Below are 21852 nucleotides of genomic sequence, written 5' to 3'. Positions count from 1 at the left end.
TTAACCGTATAATTAAAAAATTGTATTTCCGAAAGCAGTGACTGAAGTTCAATTATTGTAGTTCAGTAGACTCATAACATATTGTTTAATGTCATGTAAAAGTTTCATATCAATGGTTACCGTGGTTCCTGAAATACAGCGAAACCAAATCACTAAATTTAACATTATCGGTATAGGGCGTTCAAACTCTCCTTAATATGGTGTGTCCACCTTTCGCCTTTATGACGGCTTGAGCTCTGCTGGAGACACTTGCAATAAGGTGACTGAATGTCTGTGGATGTATGATAGACGTTTTTTTTTCTCAAGACACGAAACCATAGGAGATAGCAATGTTGAGCGTTGCGGTCTAGAGCGAAGTCGACGATTCTAACTCATTCTATTGGGTTCAGGTCGGAACTCATGGCAGGCCAGTCCATTTCGAGAATGTTGTCCACGAACCACTGTCTCACAGACGCTGCTTTACGACCGTTTCGTCTGTCATACTGATATCGACCTTTCTACTGTATGCAGTACACAGAACGCGGTCATCTCCTTTCCCATAACCACGAAAACACTCCCATACCGTAACGACACCTCCCCCGATTTTCTCTCTTAGCGCTACACCTAATGGTACGTTACGTCCTCCAGGCATTCGTCAAATCCAAACCTTCCCATCGGATAGCCACAGGGTATAGCGTGATTCATAACTCTAAATCACTTGTTCCAGTTATCGACTGTCCAACGGTGTCGCCCTTTACACCATCTCAAATGTCGCTTAGCAGTGGCGAGAAAAATTTGTGGTTTATGACGATCTGCTCGAGCATTGTACCCCATTCTTTTTAACATTTGCGATACCGTCCAGACACTCACTCGGGCACTGTTCCTTAACCATAGAAATGATATGTTCTGAACTATGTGTCGTACAGCGATATAATTTTGCAGATACATTCAGCAGTATACAAGGATACTGTGTGCCGAATTTTGTGCCACTACAGTTAGTAGCACACAAATAATCAATCAAATCGTCATGCCTAAGAGACTCGGCTCCGTCTCCTGGTAACTCAGTACGCAGTCATTATGCTGGCTGGATTGCTGGTAGCACTTTGAAACCCACCAATGATTTCTGCTGCTGAGTTCGATTCGAGAGTGATTTCTTCTGGTGAGTTCATATGATTCAAGAGTAATTCCTGGTGTTGAGTTCATGCAATGCAAGAGCGATTATTGCTGCTCATTTCATGCGATTTTTTTTTCTCAATCATCCACCGCTGTGCTCGACGTTTCCTTTCAGTCAGTACTCGAGGTTTGCCTGGTCTTTGTTTGGTTGTGGTTGTCCGTACGCGTTTTCAGTTTACAATCACATCAATATTCGAATTGGGCACCTTTAGAAAGTTGGAAACGTCCGTTATGGATTTGTTACTCATGTAACATTCGTTGCTTAATCCAATTTAAAATTCATTGAGCTCTGCTGACCGACCAATTGTGCTGTTTCTGCTTCTCTGCTGACAACAAAATTAACCCCTCTTCATTTTATACTAGCAAATCCACCTCTTGTGATATCTGGTGGTCAGCCTCGCATTGTGTAAGTGTTGCCAGATTCTTTTAATCAGAGTTAAGTAACTTAACACAGAATAATCCTGATTATTTGCAGGTGATACGCTGGAACAAAAGCCACATAAACATACATATCATACTAAAGTATATATTTGTTCTGGTAATGTTTCTCTGTCAGTAATTTTGTAAATGTAAATATCAAAATTCAGTACTACATTTATAATTATGCAAAATTACTTTATGAAACACTCCCCGGTTAAACAGGGAGAATGTGGTTTTAGTCAAGGCAAAACCCAATTTGCACAATTAAATATGCAAAGTTCTCGTTAAGAATTCCGGCCAAGCACACAGTAGGTTTGAATTTAAAACGTTGCTGACAGCCAGCTTTCTCTTAGCTGGAGATGTCTAGTTCTGTGGTTGCTTGTGTTGCCTTCGAAGAGGAGCAGCATTCGTTACGACACCTTCACCATTCTTGTCAACACACACACACACACACAAAGTCAACGGTGCGCTTTGTCAACTCAGTGGCGCGTTGATGGAGTGTTCTTAGATAGCAGGAGCGTTAGGTCTTTCTGCGACTTAACAACTGCTCTAGTTAATTACATGCGAAGTCTAAGAAACAGTGGTTACAGCAGCCGACTACCAGAACAAAGGAAGAGTGCAAAGTACGCTGCAGCACAAAATCGCAGCTGCAGCCTGAAATCCATTCTCTCTCTGTTGCAGGGGGGCGTCGTCCACAGTGTACAAGTGCCTGTACAAGGGCAAGAAAGAGTACGCCTGCAAGGTCATCAACAAGGTCAGTGCTCAACTACCCAAGCATCAGCTTACATTCCTTACCGCATAAGAGTAGCAACACAAGTTTCAAAAGACTTGGTCTCTTGTCAATTAAATTCATTATGGTTAAGCGTTAAATACGAGGGATATTAGAAAGGAAACTTAAGTTGTCTAACACGGGAAGTAGAGGATGGAACGCAATCGTCGCTACACTGACATTCTCATTCTCATTAGGGTAGTGTGTTATGAGTAGGGACAGTGAGAAAATAACACGCTATTTAGCCTATGGTAACCGTTCAAAGCGAGCACTGGAACTGAAATATGCGCCAAATGTGATATCCGTGGTATGGTTTTTAAGAGACAACGAATTTAAAACGTGCTGACATTCGTCCCAAAATTTGATCTGTATAGTGTATACGGAAACAACGTCATAAGTAAAGATATAGTGCGGCAGCATGCTGTATGTTTAAGAGTGATTCGTCAAATGTCAACGATGCTGACAGAAGTCGCCATCCGTCTGTAGCAAGCAGCAAACTTGTACAGAAAATTAATGAAAATATTCGCGAAAACTGCTATCTCAGCAGTCGGACACATTTCTTCAAATTTCTCGGAGTTTTCTGAATAGATCGTATCTACACAATTACGGCACCACAAGGTGCTCATTCATTTCAAAAATTCCTTCCTGAGGAACACAAAATTCAAGGTCTGACAGATTGTCTGGATTTTCTTTGTTGTTAGTATGTGAAAGTGGAAGACCTATTGAACGTAATCACGACCAGTGACGAATAAGTTCCGTTGGCGAAACTGTTTGACAAAGTGATCCTGTACCAAAGCCAAAAACAGCTTTCTCTAGGAACTACTAAAGCAATGTTAATGGCTAGAGTGAGTTATGACGAAACTTGTGTTGAATTTTTCCATATTCTTGCTAAAGACAATCCAGAGCACTGGTAAATACAGTTGGTCTGTTCACGCTTCTTCGTCTTAGAAGATACCGGTACTAGTAAAGTATTACTACATTCAAATAAGATCTTCCTCTTTCTTGGAATATCTAAAGTTGTAGTGTGACCCGAATTTGAGCCTGGAAATATGATCAACTTAACGACAAGGCAAGGGTTAGCAATGCTAGAAGTAGGCAAAACAGCACTCAATGGTATACTGCCGCGTCCTACAAACCATAAAAAAGTGGCCAAACTCTGTCAGCCAGAAAGGTTGTGGCTACTGCTTGCAGCACGATAAAAAAATCTTGTTTTATGACTTTATGGAACGTGGAAGGACAATCAGTTCTCACGCCTATTGAGAGACATAAGAAAACTGAAAAGAGCCATTCAAAATAAACGATGCAGTCTCTTTGACTACTGTACCGTGGTTTTGCACGACAATGCCCGACCACACTTTCTTGGCAATCATAAGAATTGCTGCGTCACTTTAAGTAGGACGTTTCTGAACAAAAGCCCTTCAGCTCAGACTTGCCTCTAAGTGATTTCCTCCCTTTCATGCACATGGAAAAGTAACTCAGCTTCCGAAAGTTATTAGTACGACGTAGAACTTGCAGATGCAATTATGGGTTGGTTGCAATATCAGGTGGCTGAACAGACGGAATTTGTCAGCTCGGTAAGAGGTATGACAAATGCTTAAATCTGGATGGTGATTGTGTAGAAAAATAGCACAAAAATGTAGTTATAACATTTCTGATTTAACTATTTCAGTGTTTTAATTATAGCCTCACGGAAAGCTACTTTTCAGTTAAACGTCGTTGACTCACAATTTCCATTTTTATGGCTCACATGCGTTTAATGAAACCCCAAGAAAATATGACTAAACTAATGCCATTATTAAACTTGTGCACAACCAGAATCATTGAAAACTTTCTATTGGCCACGAAAGGCATTTATCTCGTAGACGATACTTTTGCGTCTCCAGAATGAGTATCGCAGTCTACCAAACAGAGTGCAAAATAATAAGAACTTATATAGAATTTAAAGAGGCTCTTGGAGAAAAGAGTTGCAGCTGAATGAATATCAAGAGCTCAGATGGAAAATCGGTCCTAAGCAAAAAAGGGAAAGCTAAAAGGTGGAAATAGTTTATATAGTTTACTAGTATGGTTTCTAATACCACCCTGGTTCGGAAACAATATGTAACTTACGCATTGTGATTTCTTGCACAGTTCAAATTGACCAAACCATACACGGTCGTCTGCACTACTAAGATTTCCACTGGTCACAGCTGTAACAATCTCTTTTAACCATCGTACCCTGACACACAGCACAGCTAACAACAGACTGTATCCTGGCCACGCCACATTCCCTGAATCCATGAAGCCAAGCACAGTCCGCTGCTCCACACAAAAACCGTGGCTTTTTAATATTTTCGACATTTCGCAGCCCTGTCACCAACTGTATAAATATTAATTTTAAATTAACAACAGTTTCAGTTGCAATGTTTACCTAGATTTACCTAGGTTTCGGTTGGGGGATAACTCAACCTTCTTCAGAATAAAAGGAACTACTATTTGTCCATAATGGACAACGTCAAAAATTAAAAACTATAATATAGTAATACATTGTCATATTGCAATAACTTATCTGGGGAAACAGTCTCGGCCCCACTTCGCGACCGCAGTACGGTAGCAACGGATGTTGTACTGGAACTGGCTATAGCCTCAAGAGCGCATGCGCGAACGTGTGTCATGCGTACTTGTTAACACTGGTATCGACATGTACTCCTAAACTTACAATTTTATGATTAACCTTGGCAGCGAGGAGCGCGCAATGTTGCCAACTTAGGGCCCCCCTCCCACAAATTTATGGGGAAGATAGATGGAAAGGGTTTTTTGTAGGGTCTTCATTTTTACGGGGGGAGTTTTGGGGGAACTCTGAGAGAAAGACAGAAAGCGGGCACGAATGACAGCGGTTGAGATCATGGAGACTAGAGCAAAGGAGTGTGCACAGCGTGCTTCAGCAGTGGACACGAAATCCGTACCTCTTGCGGCGGCGCTGCGGTCGGCAGCATCTAAGACATATATATATATATATATATATATATATATATATATATATATATATATATATATACTCCTGGAAATTGAAATAAGAACACCGTAAATTCATTGTCCCAGGAAGGGGAAACTTTATTGACACATTCCTGGGGTCAGATACATCACATGATCACACTGACAGAACCACAGGCACATAGACACAGGCAACAGAGCATGCACAATGTCGGCACTAGTACAGTGTATATCCACCTTTCGCAGCAATGCAGGCTGCTATTCTCCCATGGAGACGATCGTAGAGATGCTGGATGTAGTCCTGTGGAACGGCTTGCCATGTCATTTCCACCTGGCGCCTCAGTTGGACCAGCGTTCGTGCTGGACGTGCAGACCGCGTGAGACGACGCTTCATCCAGTCCCAAACATGCTCAATGGGGGACAGATCCGGAGATCTTGCTGGCCAGGGTAGTTGACTTACACCTTCTAGAGCACGTTGGGTGGCACGGGATACATGCGGACGTGCATTGTCCTGTTGGAACAGCAAGTTCCCTTGCCGGTCTAGGAATGGTAGAACGATGGGTTCGATGACGGTTTGGATGTACCGTGCACTATTCAGTGTCCCCTCGACGATCACCAGTGGTGTATGGCCAGTGTAGGAGATCGCTCCCCACACCATGATGCCGGGTGTTGGCCCTGTGTGCCTCGGTCGTATGCAGTCCTAGTCCTGATTGTGGCGCTCACCTGCACGGCGCCAAACACGCATACGACCATCATTGGCACCAAGGCAGAAGCGACTCTCATCGCTGAAGACGACACGTCTCCATTCGTCCCTCCATTCACGCCTGTCGCGACACCACTGGAGGCGGGCTGCACGATGTTGGGGCGTGAGCGGAAGACGGCCTAACGGTGTGCGGGACCGTAGCCCAGCTTCATGGAGACGGTTGCGAATGGTCCTCGCCGATACCCCAGGAGCAACAGTGTCCCTAATTTGCTGGGAAGTGGCGGTGCGGTCCCCTACGGCACTGCGTAGGATCCTACGGTCTTGGCGTGCATCCGTGCGTCGCTGCGGTCCGGTCCCAGGTCGACGGGCACGTGCACCTTCCGCCGACCACTGGCGACAACATCGATGTACTGTGGAGACCTCACGCCCCACGTGTTGAGCAATTCGGAGGTACGTCCACCCGGCCTCCCGCATGCCCACTATACGCCCTCGCTCAAAGTCCGTCAACTGCACATACGGTTCACGTCCACGCTGTCGCGGCATGCTACCAGTGTTAAAGACTGCGATGGAGCTCCGTATGCCACGGCAAACTGGCTGACACTGACGGCGGCGGTGCACAAATGCTGCGCAGCTAGCGCCATTCGACGGCCAACACCGCGGTTCCTGGTGTGTCCGCTGTGCCGTGCGTGTGATCATTGCTTGTACAGCCCTCTCGCAGTGTCCGGAGCAAGTATGGTGGGTCTGACACACCGGTGTCAATGTGTTCTTTTTTCCATTTCCAGGAGTGTATATATATATATACATATATATGGCTATGATGGAAATGGTCTACTCTAGTCTCCAAGGCAACGGGAAAGAGCTTCGTAGCGCGCAAGCGCTGAACGGTATTGTACTGCTATTGGTGGATGTTGCGCATCTTCGGGCCGCTCGAGGTAGAACACAGAACTATCGAAAGGACGGATTTCCAGTACGCTGGTACTACATATTCTCCTATCCTGTGCACACTCCTTCACTCTATTCTCCATGGTTGAGGTTCACACATGGCCAGGTACCTGATGGTCTGTGCAGCAGCGTATTCTACTCTTTAAAATTACAAAGTAAGTTATAATTTCCTTTCTGAAGTACCACGAAACGACCAAGAGCATCAATGAATAACGATTGGTGCTTATATTCATTCTAGAATGCCAGAAGAAAACGCGAAACGATAAAAAAATGCGAAATGTTGGGAGACTGATCCAGAACTCAAAGGTTTGTAGCCAAGTTTTTTTTTTTTAATTGGTATAAAAATTGTACATGATATATCGCGTTCTAGTCGAAATATTATATTCTCCTTATCATACTCTGTCCGAGAAAAAGAACAACCGAATGAGATCACGGAAAATCTAAGTTGAGAAATAAAATGAGGTTAGTGAGATAACCTAACTTCCACTGTCAGATTGTTTCCATCGGTCATTGTTTTGCAGCAATACATAGTGAATAGTCATGTAAATGTTGATTCTTTCGATAAATATTTATTATGCAAGAATTTCTTCAAAGCTTCCATACCACGAGACTACCCAAGATTTTCGCAACATTTTCTTCTAAAAGGTAAAATAGGTTAAGTATGTCAGTTGTCAGTGTGTTTCAGTTCAGTTCGTGGAATGCCTTTGAACAGGAGCTTGATTTGGCAGTGATTGATTATTACTTCCAGATGTTGCACATTAACATTGTTCAATTTTACATGTACTTGTTTGCTTGTTTTCCTACATGAATTCGTTAATCTATTTAGCTTACGAATGAATCATGGGGATATTTCTATCGGCACAGCATCAGTCATGAGTAGTTAGAATTATTGTTAAACGAGACATCCATATCAGGGACGTTTAGATTCTTCATTAAAGATTGAGTAATATTCACAGCATGGTAATTTTCATGTTTATTAATGATTTGTCCAACGTTTGTGATAGTAAGAATTAGATATCAATGTTGCTCTTTGTCAGTGCTAATGAGTGTTGCAACATGAATTTCATAAAATTAATAATCTATCAGATAGTTTAAAAATAGTTTAATTAAGAAATATTTCACCTAAGAGCATTGTCCACATCATTGAGCACAGTCATTTTTATTTAAAGAAGTGTCTCAATCAATGACGTGTATAAAATAGTTTACTTGTCTGGAGCATTGCACTAAGCTCTCAGCAAGTATAGTGAGAAATTTGCAGCTGGCGCACAGAGCATCAAGCAGCGCGTTTCAAAGCAGTTACATTACGAGGTGAGATATTTTCATTTCAGGATCAGTTTGCTATGAAAATTATCAGCGCACAGGGAACATTTCATGAACAGCATTATTAGGCAGATCATTCACGCACAAGTACCACTTTGTTTCATTAAAGAGATTAATAGTAAAGTTCAACATTTAAGCACTTTGCACCTTTCTTTTTTTTTAGAGAGTTTATAAAACACAACCAATGTCATGTTGTATCTGTATATCAGACAGATATATTTGGTTTCCCTCGCAGTAGCAAATACACGAAATTACGCAAAGCTAAACAACAGCGAAGTTACAACCAGCCAATCAACCAGGATCAAACGAAAATATTTCTTAAAGGAAACTTTCAATAGGTCCGTTTCCAAATTGTGCCATGTAGTGGGTGAGACTATCTATCTTCCTCCACATCTCAGATCACCATTATTTGAAGTTAGAAAAAATCTCCAAGACTAGGAGATTTTTTAACATCTTCACTTACGTCTTATTGGACGGAACTCGCTATCTTTGCCATTATTGGCCGGCGAGTTCCTGCTCTGACGAGAAGCCAGTCAAGATACAGATCGTTCTAAAGGATAACGCTTCTCGTTAGGGTTTCGGAGAATGGTGACTTGACCCTAAGCTGAGGAGGTGTACTGGCAGGGGCTGAGGGCGACTGGTGAACCGGAGTCTTCCTGTTACACAGAATGATGTGTAAACTCGAGCACTGAGTTGCGAGTATGGTAAGATTCGCCTTCGTTGCTGTCGGCAATTGCGTAGGTACGCAATATTAGTTCTCTCCCTTTAGGAGCCAGTTATTCCGTTTTAATACAGGAACTAGATTGCTTTCAGTAAGCACGTTGGTAATGTACAGGCGCTAGAACCCATTTTTCCATGTTCTTCCTGTAATTTACTAACCATGCTTACAACCACTGTTCGTACTTGTGTATTAGCTGTATAACTTAGCATTTATCGTGTCCATGCACCTGTGCCAAAGTTACAGTACCATTAGAACCCTCTTGTTCAATTATTCAATATTCAGTCGTTTGTATCAGTGGGTAACTCATGTATTTTATTTTATTGCTGGAATGTATTTGTTTAGTGGCCCTTTGTTTCCTTCCGCTCACTGCTTTGTCTGTGTGTCTAAAGTGGTACCCATATTGTCATGTTTATTGGGCTACCTCTGTTAATTCCCTCCAGTAAGACGTTCCCATTGCGTGAGGTTTTCATTCCTTAATTAGTTTGCATGACCATATGGGATTTCTCGGTAGGTCGCCAGGGATTGGATTTTAGCATCACAGTGGTATGCAAAACAGTAAAACCTGCACATCCACACTTGCCAACTGTTGCTAGTAACATACACATGCGGAAGTGTCTGAACGTCAGCTGTAAACAACTTCCGTAACTGGATCAGCCATACCCAGACTGACATCGTCTACATCTACATCTACATGATTAGTCTGCAATTCACATTTAAGTGCTTGGCAGAGGGTTCATCGAACCACAATCATACTATCTCTCTACCATTGCACTCCCGAACAGCGCGCGGGAAAAACGAACACCTAAACCTTTCTGTTCGAGCTCTGATATCTCTTATTTTATTTTGATGATCATTCCTACCTATGTAGGTTGGGCTCAACAAAATATTTTCGCATTCGGAAGAGAAAGTTGGTGACTGAACTTTCGTAAATAGATCTCGCCGCGACGAAAAACGTCTTTGCTTTAATGACTTCCACCCCAACTCGCGTATCATATCTGCTACACTCTCTCCCCTATTACGTGATAATGCAAAACGAGCTGCCCTTTTTTGCACCCTTTCGATGTCCTCCGTCAATCCCACCTGGTAAGGATCCCACACCGCGCAGCAATATTCTAACAGAGGACGGACGAGTGTAGTGTAAGCTGTCTCTTTAGTGGACTTGTTGCATCTTCTAAGTGTCCTGCCAATGAAACGCAACCTTTGGCTCGCCTTCCCCACAATATTATCTATGTGGTCTTTCCAACTGAAGTTGTTCGTAATTTTAACACCCAGGTACTTAGTTGAATTGACAGCCTTGAGAATTGTACTATTTATCGAGTAATCGAATTCCAACGGATTTCTTTTGGAACTCATGTGGATCACCTCACACTTTTCGTTATTTAGCGTCAACTGCCACCTGCCACACCATACAGCAATCTTCTCTAAATCGCTTTGCAACTGATACTGGTCTTTGGATGACCTTACTAGACGGTAAATTACAGCAGCATCTGCTAACAACCTAAGATAACTGCTCAGATTGTCACCCAGGTCATTTATATAGATCAGGAACAGCAGAGGTCGGGGGACGCTTCCCTGGGGAACATCTGATATCACTTCAGTTTTACTCGATGATTTGCCGTCTATTACTATATCGTACTGCAGTCCTGACGATGGCACCGAACGGCGCCTTGAAACTACTAACGTGTTGCCACTATGGCCATGAATATTTAGTGGTACTTGTGGCAAGCGAATAAGTTAAAGTACAGGGTGATTCAAAAAGAATACCACAACTTTAAAAATGTGTATTTAATGAAAGAAACATAATATAACCTTCTGTTATACATCATTACAAAGAGTATTTAAAAAGGTTTTTTTCACTCAAAAACAAGTTCAGAGATGTTCAATATGGCCCCCTCCAGACACTCGAGCAATATCAACCCGATACTCCAACTCGTTCCACACTCTCTGTAGCATATCAGGCGTAACAGTTTGGATAGCTGCTGTTATTTCTCGTTTCAAATCATCAATGGTGGCCGAAACACCATATCCTTAACATACCCCCATAAGAAAAAATCGCAGGGGGTAAGATCAGGGCTTCTTGGAGGCCAGTGATGAAGTGCTCTGTCACGGGCTGTCTGGCGGCCGATCCATCGCCTCGGGTAGTTGACGTTCAGGTAGTTACGGACAGATAAGTGCCAATGTGGTGGCGCTCCATCCAGTTGAAATATGAATTGTTGTGCTTCTTGTTCGAGCTGAGGGAACAGCCAATTCTCTAACATCTCCAGATACTGTAGTCCAGTTACAGTAGCACCTTCGAAGAAAAAGGGACCAAAAACTTTATTGGCTGAAATGGCACAGAAAACGTTCACGTTAGCGAACAAATGTACAACTAAATGAAACTTTATAGCTCCCTTAATTCGCCGACAGATAGTGCTTAGCTCTGCCTTTTGTCGTTGCAGAGTTTTAAATTCCTAAAGTTGTGGTATTCTTTTTGAATCACCCTGTATATCAAATAATACGCGCCCTGTAGCTCTCTATCTTTACATTACATGCAGAACTGTCGCAGTAGTTAATTGGCAAATCGGACCTCCACTCCACTTCTTTGCCTCGCAGTAGGTATATTGTTTCAACATAATGTTGTATCCGTTTTAAACGACCCTTTCCTCCACCACGTCAAATATGTTACTGAACTTAATTACCAGTATCAAGCTGTAGCGCTCGATTAGACCCATTAGGGCCGAGATATCCCAATGGAAATACAAACTTCGGTAGGAGTCAGCAATCAGTTCAAATGGTTCAAATGGCTCTGAGCACTATGGGACTTAACTTCTGTGGTCATCAGTCCCCTAGAACTTAGAACTACTTAAACCTAACTAACCTAAGGGCATCACACACATCCATGCCCGAGGCAGGATTCGAACCTGCGACCGTAGCAGTCCCGTGGTTCCGGACTGCGCGCCTAGAACCACTAGACCACCGCGGCCGGCCAGCAATAAGTCTAACATTCAAATCAGAGATCTCTTTCCTTTTGAATAATGTAAGTTCTCCAAAATAGTGTAGTTAGTTAGTTACATGTTCTCTAGACCATTTGAATGATTCCTTTATCGAAACGACGCAGTACGAGTAAGTTTGCAGGATATGTATTAGCGTTAACTTTAATGAATGTGTTAAATAAATAGAAACTCTACAGTGGAACGGGAGGAGTTGTCCAGGAAAAATGGTTTTAATTTAGATTTAAAACCTACAAGACATTTTGTGGTACTGGCAAATTATGAAAAATTTTTGCTGCTGTATACATAACTCCTTTCTGAGCCACAGCTTTGACAATGGGTGATAAATGTCATTTTTCCCTCTGGTGTTGTAAGTATGGTCATCACTGTTCTTCTCGAATTGTGATGGATTATTTACGACGAATTTCATTAGCGAATACACGTATTGTGATGGTGCAGTTAATATGCCTAGCTTCTGGAAGAGTTGCCTACGAGACTTCTGTGGGTGATAAACACTAAATTTATTCATACTGCTCGCTTATGTGGAATCAATACTTTCTTTCTAAATGGTGGGTTACCCCAGAAAATTATTCCACAAGACATTATTGACTGTAAATACGCCAAATGGTCAGGATGTTCATTCGTTTGTTTCCAAGATTAGCAATTATGCGAAGAGCAAAACTAGCTGAAGTTACTGTTTAAGAAACTCAGTAATATGCTTCTCCTAGTTCAAGTTTACATCAAAATTTACCTTCTTTGGAAATATCACCTGTAATCTCTTCTATTGCATTCTCTCTAATTGAATTAGTTATAACACTAGTATCGTCTGCAGACAGTATCAGTTCTGCTTGTTGAAGGTCATTCACATATGTAAGAAATAGGAGTGGACACTAAATTGAATCCTGTGCGACACCCTTTGTCATTTCTCCCCATTCACTAAAATTTGCTACACTTTCAATATTATTTGAATTTTTCCGAACAACTTCTTGCAATCGGTTTGTTAACTATGATTCATCCCATCTGTGCGTAAACCATCAATTCCATAAAAGCTTGCGTTCTTCTAAGGGAGTAAAATGATCTACGCAGTCAAACGCCTTAGAAAAATAACAAAAAATACCAACTGGCGATATTTTATTACTTATGGCATGCACTATTTGATGAGTAAATTTATAAATAGCGTTCTCATTCGAGCAACCCTTCTTGTATTCAGACTGTGTATGCTAAGTAAATTGTTTCTACGTAATTGTGAGACTACCCTTGAGTACATTACATTTTCGAATATTTTGGAAAAAGATGTCAGAAAGGAAATTTTGGATTAGCTGTCAGCCTGTGATATGCGGTACAGTACGTTCCCTTTATCTCGACAATCTTATTACGAGAAATTACGACAGTACAGTGATTTGAAAAAGAGCTCCCTAGTTTTAATGTGTCCTAGAATCTGTACAAAGTGACATACACTATTGTAGTTTGTGTTATCTGATACATAAACTCTCTAAGTTTGGCGCCCCTGCTGTTGGCAGGTCTGCTTGACCTTGAGACGGCACCAGTGCTGCTTTTTGTTCCTCTCTTCCCTTAGTTCAGTCCAGGCGTGCATGCAATGCAGTGCAGAGCAGCTCAGCATCAATGTGTACTCCGCAACAGAAAGCGCAGTGTGTTATTCGGCTTGTGAAAACTGTTGTGTCTAGACAAGACAGCCTAGACACAATGAGAGGAAGCCGAAAGGCACGCGCTTAAACTCACGCAGGCTGGCGTGAGGTCTGAAACAGGATACGTAATGAATGCTATAAAGAAAAGTACGTAGCTTCTGGAATACTTAACTTTAATCCACATTTGTAGAACATCGCTCTTGATGATACATTATAGAATCTCAATATCAATTGAATACGGCGCCTTGCTAGGTCGCAGCAAATGTAGCTGAAGGCTATGCTAACTATCGTCTCGGCAAATGAGAGCGTAATTCTCAGTGAACCATGGCTAGCAACGTCGGCTGTACAACTGGGGCGAGTGCTAGTACGTCTCACTAGACCTGCCGTGTGGCGGCGCTCGGTCTGCCATCACTGACAGTGGCGACACGCGGGTCCGTCGTATACTAGCGGACCGCGGCCGATTTAAAAGCTACCACCTAGCAAGTGTGGTGTCTGGCGGTGACACCACAAACACTGAGTCAGTAGAAGCAGTCCAAAGTAATTTTAGACGTCAGTATGATGGTGAACCACCTACAGCAAAAACTGTCCGTCATTGGCTAAAGTCTTTCAAGGAAACTGGTAGTGTTTTAAAGGGAAAATCACTACGTAGACCGAGAACTTCTAAAGATGTTGTTGAACAGATCCGTGTTTCGTGTGTTCGAAGCCCAAAGAAGTCATTGGCCAGACGTAGTCTACAATTGGGAGAGCCTAAAGGTAGTGTGAGTAAAAGACAAGTTGTGCGTCTACAAATTTCAACTTTTACATGAAATAAAACCTATTGATAAAATCGAGAGGTATGAGTTTCCTGTTTTCTACACAGAATTGATGATGATGTATTTTTTTTTAAAAAAAAGCTTCTCTTTTCTGATGAGGCTTCATTTCATGTCAGTGGAACAGTTAGTTGTCATAACTGCAGAACTTGGGGGGGGGGGGGGGGCGACAGAGCATCCTTATGAAGTTATTCAGCATCAACGTGACTCTCCCAATGTTAATGTCTCCTGTGGTTTGATGAAAGATCGTGTGATTGGTCCTTTCATTTTTGTAGAAAAAACAATAAACGAGGACATTTACTGTGACATGTTGACAGAGTACGTCTTTCCCGAAATGGACGATATTGAGACGGAAAATGGGCTTGTGTTTTTCCAAACATATTACAGTAACCTTATGCATGCGGCTCTTCACACTTTCCAAGAAGGTGGATAGGCAGGGCTGGCCCAATACCTTGACCACCACGAACCCCACTGGACTTTTTTTTGGGGTCACATAAAAAATGTTGTGTACAGTTGAAAGATCAGAGACATCAGTCATTTACGGGAAAAAATCGTCGCTGCGGTTGGGACAGTTACACCTGAAAAGTTGGTGAATACGTGGCGAGAAAAGGAATATCATCTTGACGTGTGCTGGGCAACATATGGATCCCACGTTGACATCTACTAGCATTAAACAAAACTTGAAGAAATTCTCTTTCATGATATGTACTCATTGATGTAATGTTTCATTAATTTACCCATTAAATTTATACTTAAGCCTTGGGAGCTCTTTTTCAAACACCCTGTATTTCTTAAAGAAACTAAATTGATATTATATCTTTATACGTAACATTCATCATCACTGTCATCAGGCATTTGACACTCACTGCCGGATAAAGGCCTTCTCCACACTTCTCCATGAACTACACCTATAGCATGTTTTCTAGTGTCATTCACACTCCTTTCAGTAAGTCGCCATCTGGGTCTCATACATTTTGGAATCCAGTGGAGAGCACTCTTAGTTCGTGCATTCTCCATTCCCCTTGCCACATGCCCAACTCACCTCTATTTTCATTGCATTCAAAATTCTTCCGATTAAAATCGTTTCCCTGACCAACTTGTCGTCTTGTTTCCTCTAATAATTCCCAAAAGGCATATCTCCATTGCTCGCTGCAGGACCCTCATTTTTTGAAGGAGTTTTGCGATTAAAATTTGATGCCTCACACTCATACTCATAAGTTTGGTAATACTCACTGACTGAAAATTTCATATTTCGAGCGCATCTGTAGCTTTGGTCTGAGTTTTCCAAAAGCACTTCAGCCATTCTCATCATTGTATCTTTTTCGTTTCCATTGCATCCAGTTGTTGTCTTCAACTACTATAAATACAAAGCCTCGTACATTGGTGCCACGACTTCATTGTTAACTTGCGCTGTTCTCTTTTCGGTATCTTGGTTACACATTTGGTCTTATTAGAAGTGATTTTCTGTCGTACTTGTCCTATTTAGTTCATTTACGGGGGTTGGACAAAAACATGGAAAAACAACAAGAAATCCGAGCTTGAAAGTAAATTCACATGCTACCCAAGCTTGCAGGCACCTGTGGAATGTTCTCAATTCAGTGACGATTGGGGCAGCCATATAGCGATATTCCGCGAGCACCATGGTCACTCTGCAAGGTCGCATTACTTTCAAGGCTTATGTGACAATTTTTGACGATCAGGCCCATCCATGTTACAATGTTTGTTCCCCAATGGTGATTCTGTGTTCCAAGACGACAGAGCAGGTGTTCACACAGCTTGTAACGTCCGTGACTCGTTTATTAATCACTAGGGTGAATTGTCGAACCTCCCCAGGAGGCCACAGTTACCAGATTGAGCCTTTGCGGTGTAATTTGGAGAGAAGATGTGTGATCGCTATCCACCTCCATCTTCTTTACCTGAACTTGCCATGATGGTAAAAGATTGCCTTGAGCACCACGCAGGACCTTTATTTATCCACTCCGAGACGACTGGAAGCTTTTTTGAATTACAACGGTTTTGCTACACCGTATTAGGTATAGTAATGTGTCGTGTTTATGGTGTTCCCATATTTTTGTCCAACTCTGTCATTGTTGTTGCACTTCAACTGAAGTAGAGGCAAACAGTGCAATGTCATCAGCAAACAATGTAGTTCAGATATGGTGCCTTAACCTCTATTCCTTCAACGTTTTCTCAAGTTAAGGATCTGAAAAATTTCTCTAGTCTTGTTGCAAATGGTTTTGACAATACGGAATCTTTTTTCTTTCAGTTTCAAATTTCTCATTATCCTATCATTGATGAGTGTATTCGTCCGAAAAGCCCATGGAAGCCCAACGGGACCGACCGGCCGCCATGTCATCCTCGGCCCACAGGCGTCACTGGATGCGGATATGAAGCGGCATCTAGTCAGCACACTCCTTTCCCGTCCATATGAGTATACTGACATAGGCTGAATTAATATCTTGTTTCTCGAGGTCTATTAAGGACTCTCCATGCCCCTGGCAGGACTGCATTTATAGCACCCCTTGGCCTTCCCTAAGTTCTGCTAAAAGTGAAAACGTGCCTGAAAGCTTCCAATTTGTATCCTGATACTAAAACAACTGATTTCTTTTCCTACTGGCAGGGTTAAAGTAAATCCAGACCTTTGCTCAATAGCAACTGAAATGGTTAGATAAAAACTATAGAACAGTAGCGGAGACAGACAAACACTGGTCAGAAGAGAGTCGTACTTAGACTTAAATAAAACAGATACGACCGTCAAAACTACAAGCAATTAGAGCACAAATGAATAACACCAGTAGCACAGCAAAGATTGCGAACAGTGCCTAAATAATTAAAGAAGAATATAAGAAGAAATCCGCCATACATTGCTCGGACGATTCAATTAAAAAGAAGAAAAAAACAGTTCACAAGCCAGAAGAAGAATTAAATAGTGAGACAATTCAGAAAGACAGCAAAGTTGATCGCGAGCATAGGTTGCGATCATACATTAGTGCTAGCATCGTAAATTAACCAAAGAGTTATCACGGTTTACGAGTAGCAAAACGATCGGAATGACTGCTCGCATAGTAGTTGCGGTCCGTATTCCTCTGAGGCTTCGTCTGCCAACATGGCCCCTAAGTCTCAAGTACATGTTGCCTAACTGCAGACCACATCGAACGAGAAACCACGTGTCGCCTCCTCGATTTCTAGCTAAAAAGTGGGGTAGACAGTTTTTATTGGGTCGTATTTAAAGACTCGTATCCAGAGAGAAACAGACGACAGGCTACAATAAAACTCTGTAACCACCATAAATGAGTCTTCAGCAGCAAGTACCGAACCAATCTGTTATGAGTAGCCGAACTGTGGTGAATACCAGTTAACCTTGCAGGAATATCGCTACGCTTGAAGTCCGGCTATTGCTCACAAATAGCCATATTGACAAACATTATTAACATATTAATTCCAATACTTACATAACAAGAACCGCAAAATATGGGGACCATCATCATGTTTATCGTCATTTCTCCATAGCCTCGAGTACATAGATAAAATTAATATTCGAATTTCCTTATTTAATAACTACTAAAGTCATACAGTTAATTTATCTTCGATCACTTGTATTTACACCAATCAGCACAAAAAGAGCTGCACCCAGAGGGACAAGGCAAATTGCGACCGTTGTAATCAGGCAAGCAGATGGCACAACACATAGGAAATGACAGCACATTCAGCTTTGAAGGACCAACAATCATTGCGCCACACTACCACAAAATGAACAGGTTAGTATAGCGGGTCAGACCACAGTGCTTCTGAATACAAGCGTCCATACGTCACGGCATGGAGCTATACGCGTCACTGATGTAATTCTGTGATAGAGAACCTCACGCCGCTTGTGCCTGAGCGCGCAAACTGGAGGGTGAGATGGAGTCATGCTGCACGCTCCATGGAGCCCCACATTTTCTCGATAGGCCGAGAGATCGGGCGATGTGGTTGGCCACGGGAGAGTATCCACAGTGACAGGGCACGCTCGTCAGGCGGTATCAGTATGAGGGCGGGCTTTGTCCTGTTGAAATAGGCCTTGGGCGTGGGTGTTTACGAATGGCAGAGCCACTAGTTGACGGAGACCGTTGAGGACACTAACGGTGAATGGACACCATAGAATATTGCTCCCCACACCAACACACCAGGCTGGCGGGACGTGTCATGCGCAACCACAAACCACTCCTGCAGACACGGACCTGTTGGTCGTAGCCTCCGAGGTAGAAGCAGGACTTGTCACTACAGATGACCCGCGGCCAGTCTGCACGGCCCCTTGTCGGTTGTTGTCCACACGAGACGATGCTGCATGGGTGTGAGTGGCAGGTGCCGTAACGGTCGGCGTATGGCGAGCCCTATATCATGCAACCGGTTGCCAATGGCACTAGCACCCAAGGGATGTTGCATGTAAGAAAATACAACCCGGGGAATGACACCTGTCGTTGCTGTCGGACCCGTTGTTGTGTGGCGGACTATACGTCAGTCCATACAATCGTTTTATGTTAGTCTGCAGTCTTTCGTGGCCGTTGTCACTAAAGTTAAAATCTTTTGGGTTGTTATGCGGTGTGATATTTAAAATAACCGATGTTTCGACCCCTCTGCTGGGATCTGCTTCAGGATGTTCCGGTGTTCTAGCAATAGTGGACAAGGAAGTTCCTGAAGAAAATCCCAGCAGAGGGGTCGAAACGTCGATTATTTTATAGGAAACATGATGCGGCCTAACAACCCAGAAGATTTTAACTTTAGTAACTTTAATACGTCAGTCCTCCCTTCTTGTGACGCATGTTGGACATTCAGATGCCACATGTCATACACGTGTGCCTTCCTGTGTCCACTGTCGCCAACAACGGACAATGTTGATGTCTCTACGACTGGTGTGTCGCGCAATATGACGATAAGACCAGCCAGCCTCCCACAGTCCTACGAAGCGGTCCCTCTCAAACTCGCCTAGCTGTGGAACCCGCAGCTGGAAGCGTAGTCAGAAGTTCGTGCACGTTCTGCTAATCTCTATTGTCACCCCCCCCCCTGCCCCTCCCCGCCTCCTCACCCAATGTCGTGCTTGGCATTACGGCTGTTTGGGGCCCCTTATATCAACCGATGGGCACGACTTCACGGCCCCACTCACGCTCTCCGAGCACACAGTTGATCGTGCGTTCGCATAACTGATGGTGTGCAACATACCAACCCAGTCAGCAGTGGATCGGTCTGGTCCTTCTATGTGCAGCTATCTTTATGACGATAGGTATAAATCTAAGTTGAGAAAACCGTCCCGAAACATATGCGTTACAAAACGCCACTGTTTCCTGCGCATGTGCCCCGACATCAATATGGGATATGATCACCATGCACACGTACACAGGCCACACAACGGGTTGGCATACTCTGGGTCAGGTGGTCGAGCAGTTGCTGGGGTATAGCCTCCCATTCATGCACCAGTGCCTGTCGGAGCTCCTGAAGTGTCCTAGGGGTTTGAAGACGTGCAGCGATACGTCGACAGTGAGCATCCCAGACGTGCTCGATGGAGTTTAGGTCTGGAGAACAGGCAGGCCACTCCATTCGCCTGATATCTTCTGTTTCAACATACTCCTCCACAATGTCAGCTCGGTGGGGCCGTGCGTTACCATCCATCAGGAGGAAGATGGGACCCACTGCACCCCTGAAAAGGAGGACATACTGGTGCAAAATGACGTCCGATACACCTTTTAGCAGACCTCTTCCTATGATTTCCACAGTCTATAAGTAGTCCTACTCCTGTGTCCACATGGTGACTTCAGGCACTACAGGAGATTCAAATTTATAGTCCGAGGTCGTTAACAAGTACGAACAGTTTGGTACTTAACTCATATCGATGGCTGCGTTCTTGTCTTCGTGAAGTCTAGAGGTGATTCCACTGCGATGTTCCCGCGGTTTTCTTTGTGTTTGGATGAGACTAAGTGGTTTGTAGGGCGACGTGGTATTTTGATTCTTAGAGAGCAAACGTTGCATTAGTTTTGCACATCACTATTTAATTCGTTTATTCACATTTAACACTTCTACAATAATATGAAATAAGACATTGTTTTACATCACATCTGTATTACCACCTCTTCCAAAGATCGACCTCCTTCCCGCCTGACCAAAGATAACCGTCCCTTAGTTGTTAAACTCACAGTCAAAGGCTATATTTACATAAAATATTACACGTAAAGAAATTACTGACATACATGATTTTACGTTCTGTTATAATACCCCCCCCCCCCCCCCCACACACACACACACAAGTCCATGCATGGCATGCATGGGATTGTGTGTCACTATGGAATAAAATATATCTAATACACACATCATAATAAAATTTCCAGTTCCGAAAGTTAGTAATAAAATTGGTTTCCTAAGTGATCTTAGTTATATATACATACTTTCCATGATATACAATTTGAAGGTTACATTGGCTGTATTGAGTAATAAGTGTAATGAGCTTATAACTAACAATAAAATATGGCACCTTATATTTAATTGATCATGGTAGCTGCCGAGCCATGTTAAGATGGGTACATAATTATATAGTATATGTATAAACTCAAGTTTACTTCAATACTGACTTAATGCATCTTAGTTAAACTCACTCTTCTGATAGCAGGAAAAATTGTCAGTGGTTTCTTTAAAATATATTAAGTGAACTGTGGAACGCAGGCATCTTTCACAATCTATTAATGTAAGTGCTTCAATAAAATACCTTATGGCATGGCTTGTGCCCAAAACAACCATTAAATCTAAAGAAATAATTATTCTAAAATAAACAGGTTCTTTTAACCACATACATAAAATAGACATACTTCAAAATATTGTAATACTTATACACAATGTTAAATGGTCTCTTAGGGAAAATTCATGTATACGTGATGAATGTAATCACATGCTGAATACAGTGCAAATTCAATTATGTGTGACCAGCACTGTATTTTCAGAGTCAGATTGGTTTACATATTTATGATTGAATGTTTCCTTTATAATGAGGTAGCTGAGACGTTCCATATATGATTGTGACTATCATTGCAGTATCTTCACATTGTACATCTATGTCAGCTTTATAGGTCAAATTATGACGAACTCTACACTTAAATTGTGTAAGATTGTTATTATTTGTACCTTAACTTTACATCATTATTAAGCAGTGTTTCACTTTTGTTTACTCTCCTGTGCTCAAATAGCATATTGCCATGAATAGAAATTCTTCCAAATTGTGTAACAGGGTATGGGATAAATTCCTAACAGCTCTTCATTCACTTTAACATTAAATTATCTAAACTATTACAAAATATTCTCCCACAATATAAACTTCAAAATTAGTATCACATAACCTTCAATCCATCACAAGGGTTTCAAAAGTAACGCACCAACATCTGTTTCCATAACGCTCTAAACCTCAATACATTC

At 42.4% G+C, this 21852-nt stretch overlaps 1 protein-coding gene across 1 annotated transcript in view; it reads left to right on the top strand.

Annotated features, from left to right (window-relative positions):
- The window catches only part of LOC126094675 (calcium/calmodulin-dependent protein kinase type IV-like), a 606666-nt gene that overhangs the window by 362298 nt on the left and 222516 nt on the right, over nt 1–21852 (top strand). Inside the window, exon 3 of the mRNA XM_049909186.1 lies at nt 2254–2326. Coding sequence (XP_049765143.1) covers nt 2254–2326 — 73 coding nt within the window. The remainder of the gene's footprint in view (nt 1–2253; nt 2327–21852) is intronic.

Source organism: Schistocerca cancellata, chromosome 8 (genome assembly GCF_023864275.1).
Source record: "Schistocerca cancellata isolate TAMUIC-IGC-003103 chromosome 8, iqSchCanc2.1, whole genome shotgun sequence".
NCBI classification, from domain to species: domain Eukaryota; kingdom Metazoa; phylum Arthropoda; class Insecta; order Orthoptera; family Acrididae; genus Schistocerca; species Schistocerca cancellata.
This window is presented reverse-complemented; position numbering and strand designations above follow the sequence as displayed.